This window comes from Microtus pennsylvanicus, chromosome 5 (genome assembly GCF_037038515.1).
Source record: "Microtus pennsylvanicus isolate mMicPen1 chromosome 5, mMicPen1.hap1, whole genome shotgun sequence".
NCBI classification, from domain to species: Eukaryota; Metazoa; Chordata; class Mammalia; order Rodentia; family Cricetidae; genus Microtus; species Microtus pennsylvanicus.
The window spans coordinates 19,034,483-19,045,989 of record NC_134583.1 but is presented as its reverse complement, the minus strand read 5'-3'; the positions used below and the strand labels follow the sequence as shown (position 1 = coordinate 19,045,989).

Below are 11,507 nucleotides of genomic sequence, written 5' to 3'. Positions count from 1 at the left end.
GACTTCTGAGAGATTCCTTATTTCTATTTTATCGATTTCTGCTCTCAGTTTGATTATTTCCTTTCATCTCCATGCTTCTTTCTCAACTAGAGCTTTCAGGTGTACTGTTAAGTCACGGGTATGAGCTCTTTCAAGAGTCTTTATGAAGGCACTTAGTGCTATGAACTTTCCTTTTAGCACTGATTTCCTTGTGTCCTGTAAATTTGGGTATGTTGTTCAGTTTCATTGATTTCTAGGACGTCTTTAACTTCTTTATTTCTTCCTTGACCCAGTGGTAACTCAGTAGAGAGTTGTTTGGTTTCCATGGATTTATTGGCTTTCTGTTGTTTCTGTTGTTTTTAAAATTCATCTTTAATCCATGGTGCTCTGATAAAATACAGAGGGTTATTTCATACTTTTTATATGTGTTGAAATTTGCTTTGTGGTCGAGTAGATGGTCAATTTTGGAGAAAGTTCTCTAATCTTAATCTTATCTCTATTTTAGATATTTCCCAATCTTATTCTTGATTTTATCTATCAGGTACCATGGAGAATTGGTGGGTAAGACTAAAGTAGCCAGGAGTCCCAGAGTCATCTTTGTCCTTACTGTCCCATTTCTCTTAGGGCTCTGCTCACAAGGTCTCTGTCAATCTGTTTAGATTGTAGCGTTGACCTGGAATCTGCTGACCCAGATCTGCCTTTCATAAGGAAGATACAACATGCAGGAGGACCTCCTTTAGAATCCATGTCTTTACAGGACAATGGGCTCCTGTGAAGAAAATTCAGTTAAAAGACAAAATTCCTTCTATAGCTCAGTGGGAGTCTCTTTCCTCAAGAGCCTGAGCCACTTCAGGGTCTTAGGATGGAGACAGAGACATGTGGCACAGCTGAACAGGCAAGATGCGCTGGACGGATTCTAAACTGTTTCCTCACAAAAGGCTAAGAGATGCATTAGAACATGCAGAAATCTGAGTGCAATGGCGCTATACACCGGTCTCAAATGGCATTCCAGTATCAGTTTCAAATCACCTGGAAGACGTTTGAGAGTAAGATTATTTACGTGAAAATTTATAATCTGAATAAATAATCTTTTCAAGATTTTTCTTCTTTGTGTATGTAAATAAGTAAGAAATATGACTGCACTGAAATAATTTATGGACCTCTTTCCCTGGTGTTATATATTGTTCTATAATACAAGTTTATTGAATATGTAATAATCTCTTTTATGGAAACAGAATAACCAAAACACTGGCAAACATATATTCTAATTATACATAGTTTCCTTCTTTCTCAGTTATACAGAAAGGCCTAGTACTGTCTTCATAATATCTTTCCAGAAGACTTACATTTTCATTGAAATTCAGTTCTAAAAGTGTAATTTTAAATGTTTGTCCAGATTATAAAAAGTATTTTGCTTAGTTCACTGAATTTATTTACTCAGAAAAAAAAAACATTTTAAACAGGACCATTACTTAATATACGTGCACCAAGTAGTCTAGTCTTTAGAGAAACAGAGCTTACCCACAACTTAAAGTAAAAGTATTAATGTATTTTCTATGGCAGTCATATTATTTTATGTGCTTTGAGGTCAAGGCAAACAGACTTGTCTAAATTTATAGAGACATAAAATTTGCAGTAAAACACCACTGTATCTGAATTTGTGAGTGGTATAATATGATGCCATGGACACAGGCCCATTGAGAGATAGACTGAAATATAGTAAAGCCAAGTGAATGACTTCTGTGGGTTTTCCTAATTCCAGCAAGTGTTGAAAAGGGATCATTGCTATAGTAATTGGTATTATCATACCCTGAACATCAAAGACTTTCAAAGCATCCTTTAGTCTGCAGAAGTCAGTTCCTGTATGCTTCCTGTTAGTAGTCAGTAGTCACAAAGACGGTAAAAAAAAGCCTTGGGAAATTCTTGCTTAATTACCTTTTTGACATTCTCTGAGAACAACTGAAAGAGAGGCTTATAAAAAGGAGTCAATTAACCTGTCCTATAAATTATACTCAGCCAATTAAATCACAGCTAAAATATTATTGCCTTGCAATCAGTTGTTGGAAGAAAGAAAGATAATTTCTATATGACAAAGAAAGCAGACAATAGAAAGTATTTTAGAATGTGTTTCTTTGCCTCTCCTGGTCCCTTTAAGTTATTCTCCCTCAGAATATAACCAAATTGTCTTCAAGCAGTCTGCAGGAATCCAGAAGGTGTGTCTGAAGATAAAGACTCCCAGGAAGACTGTGCATCACTACATTTATTTGATTTGCATGTTTAAAACTGTGAAAACCCATGGTCCTCACTTCGTAATAAGAATGCTAGAGACTCAAAGTATAGAAAATGAAGCAGTGTGTTCCATGATCTTGAAAACAGAGCAAGAGCCTAAGGGAAAGATAAAAATGGCTGGACTGATTAAAAACACAGGGCTTTTTATATCCCTAATCAGTTTTCACTGTTGGAATTCCTCATTGCTGAGTTCTTCAAAGAGGCATAACCTTTCCCATTCCTCTAGTATAGCAGCCACTCTGGAGGTGGAGATTCCAGCCCCCTTCTGATTGATGGGCTTAGTCATGGGGCAGTTAATGTGTGTAACTTTCAGCCTATGAGCTTTAGTGCAAACTGCCAACTAGGAAAAACAGGGTCTTAGTGCCTCCTTCTCAGCTGTGATTCAGTGATGAGATCAAAGCAAGCCTCATACTAAAATGAACCACACTGTTTGATTTTTTTTTCAATACTATTTTTTAAAAGTCCCTGTAGGTATTTAATTTCCTAAAATAAAATTGGTTCTACAGCAGAGAAAATATTTGAGCCTCAAACTTCTCAAATCATTTTGCAACTTTTAAGAAAACAAAAAACAAACGAATATAATTACATACATCAATATAGAGTTCTTTTAATAAATTATTATTATTATTGGTTTTTCAAGACAGGGTTTCTCTGTAGTTTTGGAGCCTGTCCTGGTACTTTCTCTGTAGACCAGGCTGGCCTCAAACTCACAGAGATCCACCTGCCTCTGCCTCTCGAGTGCTGGGATTAAAGGCATGTACCACCACCGCCTGGCTTAATAAATTATTTTTAAGGTTTATTTTATTTTTAATTATGTGCATGTGTGTGTGTGTGTGTGTGTGTGAGAGAGAGAGAGAGAGAGAGAGAGAGAGAGAGAGAGAGAGAGAGAGAGAGAGGAGAGAGAGAGACTTTGTATGGTTATGTATATGTGTGTGGGTATTGATAGAGGCCAGAAGAAAGTATTAGATTCCCTAGACCTGTTATGCTTAGCACCAGAGCTGAAAAATGAACTCAGGTCTTCAGCAAAAATGTTCTTGACCACTTGGCCATCTTTTCAGTTCTGGTAAGTATTTTTATATAAAAACAAAGATTTTCACTTAGAATTCATTCTGAGAACAGAAACATCTTTCTATAATAATGTATGTCATATTTTTCATATAGTCTCTAGTGTTTTAAGAGAAATAGCCTAACTGAACCTTAATTAAATATTGATAACCCACAAATTAGATTATGTTTCAACATGTGTGTCTTAGTTTGCTTTCTAATGCTGTGATAAATATCATGACCAAAGGCAAGTTGGAGAAGAAGGGCTTTCCTTGGCTCATATGTCTAGATCAATCACAGTCCATAACTGAGGGAAGAAGGCAAGGCAGAGACATGTTGTCAGGAACAGAAGAAGAGACCATGGAGGAGCACTGCTTACTGGCTTACTTGAATGACTTGTTTATGTTGCTTTCTTACAGTAGCCAGGAGCACCTGCCCAAGGGTGGCACCACCCATATTAAGGTAGTCCTTCTCACCTTAAATATTAATCAAGAAAACACCCTAACAGGCCTACCTTCAGGCAAATCTGATGGGGGTACTTTCTCAATTGAGGTTTTATTTTTCCATATTATCCTAGCTTGTGCCAAGTTGATACTAATAATAATAGTAATAGTAGCAGCAGCAGCAGTAGTAGTAGTAACCAGCACAGTGAGCATCTATCAATAAGCATATAAGAAAGAATAAATATTTTTATTTGTTGCTATGCCATCAGAAAACTATCAGTGCTTCAGACTTCCCCAAAGTCTTCATCTCTACAAAAGCACATTGCCATGTGTAGTCAGAGTGCTTGTCCCAAATCTAATGACTCATCTGATGACTTGGTACATTGAACTAGGAAAATATTTCCTCTCACAGAGACATGCATGAGAACACTCGCCACTCTCATAGCTCAGCATCAAGAACCCAGTAGAATCACAGCTTACAAATGGATGGAAACTTTTCACAGTTTTAGCAATTTAAGGAAGCTTTTAGTCCTGATTTCAACTTCTAACTAGCGAGTAAAATGACATAAGAGACAGATCCTCAGACTATAATAATAAAAACATGCCAGAAAAACTGCAACATCAGCTAGCCAAGCTCTAAGAGCCTTATCAAACTTTGCTTCTCAGCATCAGCAACTAGAAAACCAACTGGAAGCATATATGAAAGGGCTGATTCTGCACACTGAACAACAGGTGGTACAAGACTGTGTTCTCTGAGAAAATTAAATTAACTTATGCAAGCTGCCATGAGGTTTTGCATGTTGGTTCCTTCAGAATTAGACGGTAGAGTTGCCTTTTGTTGGGTCCTGGCAACTGAAATGTTTGGGCATAGCATTGCAGAGAGGGGATCTTTGAAGAGAAATGGGTGTGAAAATATGCAAAGAATGTCAGCTGAGCACATTTGTGATGGTTTGTGGTGCTCATCCGTGGCACCAAGATGTTCAAAGCAAAACCTGCTCTAGTGTATATGTTTCACTAGACACTCTGCCTTGCAGCAGAAATCTGTGGCTGATTGGGAGCTCAGCAGGAAGGTCAAACTATCCTTAAGGAAAACAGTCTCAAACCACTCCAATCTGAAGATTAATAAGAAGCTTGATAAGGAGCTATTTACTGCACACAAAACCAGCATCAGAACTTTAAAAAGGAATATAATGCAGCCCAAATGGGCATGCCGCAGTCAGAATGGCCAGCATAGAATGAAGGACATACGGAATATGGAAAAACAGGAGAGTCTTTGCAACACCCAGAGAAACCACCAGATGATGAAGGAATACAATCTAACAGAAATGATGGATTGCGTCAAAACAGAGGTGAACATAAAACTCTAAACACAATCAGTAATATAAAGAAAACATAAAGCTGAAAAGAAAAATGAAGAATTTATAAAATTGATCAAAATTTTACTTTTCGACATGGAAAATTTAGTATTGAGTTTTAGAGACTCATAAAATCCCTGATAAACTATTTGGCATTGCTAAAACATTCAGGGAATGAAGACAGCAAAGCCAGATATAGAGAGTCAAAGACTTGGAGCAAGTACAGGAAGATAAAATTTTTTATTTATTTATTTATTTATTTATTTATTTATTTATTTATTTATTTATTAAGGATTTCTGCCTCCTCCCCGCAACCGCCTCCCATTTCCCTCCCCCTCCCCCGATCAAGCCCCCCTCCCTCATCTGCTCGAAGAGCAATCAGGGTTCCCTGACCTGTGGGAAGCCCAAGGACCGCCCACCTCTATCCAGGTCTCCTAAGGTGAGCATCCAAACTGCCTAGGCTCCCCCAAAGCCAGTACATGCAGTAGGATCAAAAACCCACTGTGATTGTTCCTGAGTTTTAAACAAGGCTTTACTGACTTGTAGACAGATGTAAAGCAGTCTTATGTATGCTTAGTCAAAATGTCCGACGTTTTAACAAAGCCAAAATGTTTAAAGAAATGCTGGCTCAGCATTTTCAAATTTTAATGAAGCTATAATTTCAAGAGTATCAACAAAGGCACAAACATCAGAGGCAGTCCCAGACTTCCCACCCAGGATAATGTAAGCCAGATAAAAGGAGAATTTCTTTAAGATAATGGAGGAAAAGATGAGATTAGAATTCCATGACAAGAAAAAAGAGAACAAAGTTCACTAAGGCAGACAAAATTAGGTCATTTGTGACAAAAAAAAAATATTGGATCAAGATATTCTTCCATGAGAAGACTGAGCCCCAACCAAACATCTCTCATCATCAAATTAAGCTTCCAGTACCAGGAATGGGTTCCATCTAATCTGGTCATTGGTCAAAGAGGTCCTGTAGGAACCCCAAAACCATTCAGGCTATTTCCAAGGCCAATAGTTGTCCTCTACAAACTGACAGTAAAGTTCTATCACTGAAAACAACACCTATACAAGGCAACGAATATGGAGAAGTCCTGGTTATATAGAGCATCCCCCATACAGGCTGGAATGTATCCGGTTCATGGTACTAGAATGTACTCTGCTTAATAGCAAAGGAGAAATACAAACACCAACTCAGCTGCAAACCCTTTATATCCACCTGCATGAAATGATACTGTAATAATAATAACACATATCTTATAGGAGTAACCAACCAATATGAAATTTAACTTAAGGCCCTAAAATGACCTCTCACAAATTTCTGCTATATTCATATATCTGTATCTTGCTCAGTTATCAGAAAACTTCCTCTGGCAGCAGATGAGACAAATGCAGGGCCATGCAGGGAGTGAATATGCAGTCAAAGACCTTGGAAAGCTCAGCCCTTAAAGGAATGTCTCCATCAAATCCCTGCTGTCAGGACGTAGACACAGAAACAGTGTAGGAGTCAAGGAAGGGCATGAAGGAATCAGAGTCTGGTAAACACAACACAATTAATACAAAAATAAATTCACAGAGGCTAGCAGTATGCTCAGGGCCTGAACAGGTCTACACCACATAGGGTCTTAGAGGTGAAAGGAGAACTGGATATACACACCCATCCCTAATCCAGAAGATATCTCCAACCGATAACCACTTGAAAATGAAAAGTTGGTTTCCTACAAGGCAGTCTTCCTGCGGAAACAAACTACTCGTAAGGATAGGCCCCATGCCCGGCAGTAGATAGCCAACACACACAAAAGAGCTCAACAGCATCTTTAGAAGTTCTTTGTCTCATAATGTTGAGTCTGTTGTTGGTGTTGTTTATTTTGGGTTTTGCTTGTCTGTATAGTTTTTTGGGGGAGAGTTGTTTTGTTTTACTTTGTTTTACCTTAGAGGTTCTTACTGTATATTTTATGGCTTCCAGTTTCAGTTTTGTGATTTGTTAAATTGTTTTTATTCAGCTATATATTTTTCTCCACTCCCCTTACTACTTCCCCCCTCCTCTTTTACCCTCTCCTGTGATTCTCATGCTCCTAGTTTACTCAGAAGATATTATCTTTTTCTACTTCCCATGTAGATTAGATCCATGTGTGTCTCTCTTAGGATACTCTTTGCTATCTAGGTTCTCTGGGATTGTGGATTGTAGGCTTGTTTTACTTTGCTTTATTTCTAAAAGCCACATATGAGTTAGTATATACTATATTTGTCTTTCTGGATTACCTCACTCAATATGTTTTCTAACTCTATCCATTTATCCACACTTTTCAAGATGCCATTATTATTTACTCTGTGTAGTACTCTGTTATATAAATGTACCACACCTTCTTTCTCCATTCTTTGGTTGAGAGGCATTTAGGTTGTTTCCAGGTTCTGACAAATACTGCTACTATGAACATAGCTTTTTTTTTTGGTTTTGTTTTGTTTTTCTAAGCGTTGACCTTTATTAAAAAAATGCTATACATTTATTTCGATTTCTGACTCTGCACTTGTGCCTTCAACACTTTCACAATAATTTTCTGCTCCTCAATAAGGAAAGCCCGCTTGATCCTGTCACGGACACACTTGGCACACATGGAGCCACCATAGGCCCGGCTGACATGCTTCTTTGTCTTAGACAATCTCATGAGGACTTTCGGTCTCACAGCACGAATCCCCTGGAGTCGGCCTGAGCACACGCCACATGCTGATCTAGGTGCTTTTCCAACCTTCTTGGTATAAAGGCAAACAATCCTGTTGCCAGGGGTTCGAGAGAGCCTAGTTTTGTTGGAGGCTGTGTTGTAGGAGAGCCTATGACGGTATATCAAATGCTGGACCATTCTGAGTGCCTCTAAGCACCATCCCCAGAAGAGGAAAAGTTACTGTGAACATAGTTAAGTGCATGTACTTGGGGAATGATTGAGCATTCTTTGGGTATATAGCCAAAAGTGGTGCTGCTGAGTCTTGAGCTAGGTTGTTTCCTATTTTTCTGAGAAATCGCCATACTAATTTTCAAAACATCTATACCAGTTTGCACTCCCACCAACAATGGGAGAGTGTTCCATTTACCCCATATCCTCTTCAACGAAAGCTGTCTCCAGTGTTTTTGATCTTGGCCATTATGATTCAGATGGAATCTCAGAGTTGTTTTGATTTGCATTTCTCTGATGGCTAAAGATGTTAAACTTTTTCTTAAGTGTCTTTCAGCCATTTTAGATTCATCTGTTGAGAAGTCTCTGTTTTGGTCTGTACCCGTTTTTTATTGGATTATTTGTTTTTTTGATGGCCAATTTCTTGAGTTCTTTGCGTATTTTGGAGATCAGACCTCTGTCCTATGTGGGGTTGGTGAAGATCTTTTCCCATTCTGTAGGCTGCCGTTTTGTCTTGCTGACCGTGTCCTTTGCTTTACAGAAGCTTTTCAGTTTCAGGAGGTGTCATTTATTGTTTCTCTCAGTGTCTATACTACCAAGGTTATATTTAGGAAGTCGTCTCCTGTGTCAATATGTTCTGTTGTAATTCCCACTTTCTCTTCTATGAGGTTCATTGAGGTTGGTTTTATCTTGAGGACTTTGATCCATTGGACTTTTAGTTTTGTACATGGTGATAGATATGGATCTATTTTCATTTTTCTACGTGTTGATATCCAATTATGTTGGCACCATTTGTTGAATATGCTTTCTTTTTTTTCATTTTATATTTTTTACTTCTTTGTCAAAAATCAGGTGTTCGTAGTTATATGGATGGATATCTGGGTCTTTGATTAGGTTCCATTGGTCCTCCTGTCTGTTTTTATGCCAATAGCAGGCTGTTTTCAGTACTGTAGCTCTGTAAGTAGATTTCGAAACCAAAGATTATGATGCCTTTAGAAGTTCCTTTATTGTACATCAAGCCAATAACTAACATCAAACTAAATGAAGAGAAAGTCAAAGCTAAAATTAGGAACAATTTTTGTTTGATCTTTTTTATTTTGTTATTATTCTTTAGATGCCTGTTGGCTTTCTAATGAAAGATAAGAATGGGTTCTTAGTGCCAACAGATGGTGTCACAGGCCCTGGAATTAGAGTTTGTGGGCCTCCATGTGGGTGCTGAGAATTGAACCCAGCTCATGTGGAAAAGTAGCAAATGCTCATAGCTGATGAACTACCTTTGCAGCCCACACAATTTGCCTTATGTGTGAGTTCTGGGCATCACACTCAGCTTCTCATGCTTTCCTGGAAAAGACTACAGAGTGAGCTATTTACTAACCACGTAAGTATAACTAACATCAGTTTTTAGCTGCTCTTAGTATATTTCAAGTGTTCTGTATATACTAAAGGCTAGTTGTTCTGGATAATGAAAACATGAGGTAACCCTGCCATCATAGATACTTCTGCTAGACAATATTATTTCAACACTTAAAGTAAAATGGCAGGAGTTACCACATTCCTATAAAAATTGTTACCAAATTATGCTGTGCAATAATACAGGCATAAAACATTTTAAAGTGAAACAATAGTAAAGAATCACCATAAAAACTATAATCTTACAAAACTGATTTGGTTGTATTAATGATTAATAGAGTTCAGCAAAACAATTATCACCAGGGAAATGATGGATATAAAAACTATTGGAAGGGTACAAGAAAGGAGACAATACTAAAATTACATTCACATTATAACAAAGCTTTAAAGAAACTGTACATGTTTTACAGAAACAATTCAACAAATGTCCAATTACAATAGTAGACAACATTCAACTCTCAGCTTTCTACCCAAGTAGACAGAAAATCAGTGAGGAGCTGGCAAAATCCCTAACAACCACTTGGGCGATTGATGTTTACAGGGATATGTTATCCTACAAGGGAGGAACTCACATTCCTTTTAAGTGCTTTTAGAAATTTTAAAATAGAATATATATATAAAGAAGCATCTCAGTACACAATGAAAGGCTTGAAATCATACAAATATGTAGCTTCACAGCAGTACAAAGAAACTAAGATTATGAAATGTTAGGAAATAAAATGCTTCTAATACCTCAAATAAATAACAAAAGAAAATAAAATACTTAAGATGCAATGAAGCTTGAAGCAGAACAGAACTTGTGAAAAATGGCTATGAATAGAATCATACAACTTGTTTGTAAAATTAAAAATGAAAATTTAAACCAATGATGAAAAGTTTTCTTTTAGCTACATTGAAAAGAAAAATTGGATAAAGTTAGAAGACACAAAATAGAAAAAGCTGCCATCATGTAGCAAGGAAATACTATAAACAATGCTTTACAAACAAATGTAAGAAGAATATACCAGATACCTTGTCTGCCAGTGCTTTACAGAAGCTATTTTCACAGGATCCAGAAGCTAAAAGTGTTAGTGACCATGTACAGATGAAAGGACAAATAAAGCGTGTGATCTTCAAATGATGGAATATTGTTCAGTCACAGAAACAAGAAATTTCTAAAACTCACTGTAGTATATGCTTCAGTGAATATTAAGCATAAAATGATTAAGAAATTAACCCTTTTGATTTGATTTTTCGAGATGAGATCACGAAAACTTAGTATGAATTCTTGATTAATGTTGATAGAATTCAACTGTAAAACTCTTTCACCTCGGTGCTGTCTTTTTATTAGTGTGCGTGTAAATTATTGATTCAATGTAATGGATCCAATAAGTCCTTTCCTCCTTGGAGGAGTTTTTGGTAGTTTGAGTTTTGAAGCAATTGATCCATTATGTCTAAGTTGTTTTATTTTATTTCTTTTATCTCTTTAAGTGATCTAGGTTTTTCTCTATTGCTATCCTGTTCTTGTTTTACTTGATCTCTGCTTTAGTTTCTCTTGGTGGTTTTCTCCTTGCTTTACATGAAGCAAAGACTTCTTCCTTTCAAAGAAATACCACTCTTCTTTCGAGCTCTGTAGAATGTAAGTTACTGACTTCAGGTTTCCCTTTCTTTGCTCTGTGTAGAGCTATAAATTGCCTTTAGAATATTGCTTTCCCACTGCTTATACACAAATTTGACATATTGTGTTTTCTTTTTTTATTGTCCTCAAAGTGGGCTTCAGTTTCTGTTGATTTTTTTTAACCCACATTGTTGTGGTGTGCTGTTTGATATCCAAATGCTTGGCATATACATGCTGACTTCTGTTGTTTATCTTTAACTCACCTCTGTTGTTCTGAAACTACCTTGCATGGTTCTGTTCCTTCCTTCATGTCACATTTGTTTTATGGCCCAGAATGATGTCTGTGTTGTTAAATATCTCAGGTAAAATTGAGAAAAAATGTTTATTCTGCTACGTTTTAAAGCAGTAGTGCATATATGTCAGTTAAATTCAGTTGATTGATGGTATTGTTCAAACCAATGATAGCCTTAAATATTTTTTTTCTGCTATGACCACCAAT

At 37.0% G+C, this 11,507-nt stretch overlaps 1 protein-coding gene across 1 annotated transcript; it reads right to left on the bottom strand.

The window, feature by feature from the left end:
* Positions 1–7,617: 7,617 nt before the first annotated feature.
* On the bottom strand, positions 7,618–7,971 carry LOC142850714 (large ribosomal subunit protein eL34-like). The gene has a single exon (XM_075974633.1). The coding sequence runs from the start codon at positions 7,969–7,971 to the stop codon at positions 7,618–7,620; it is 354 nt and encodes a 117-aa protein (XP_075830748.1).
* Between the last annotated feature and the right edge of the window lie 3,536 nt (positions 7,972–11,507).

What these genes read in the sequence shown, in the direction of transcription:
- LOC142850714 (XM_075974633.1), bottom strand. Translation starts at nt 7,971, where the DNA reads ATGGTCCAGCATTTGATATACCGTCATAGGCTCTCCTACAACACAGCC.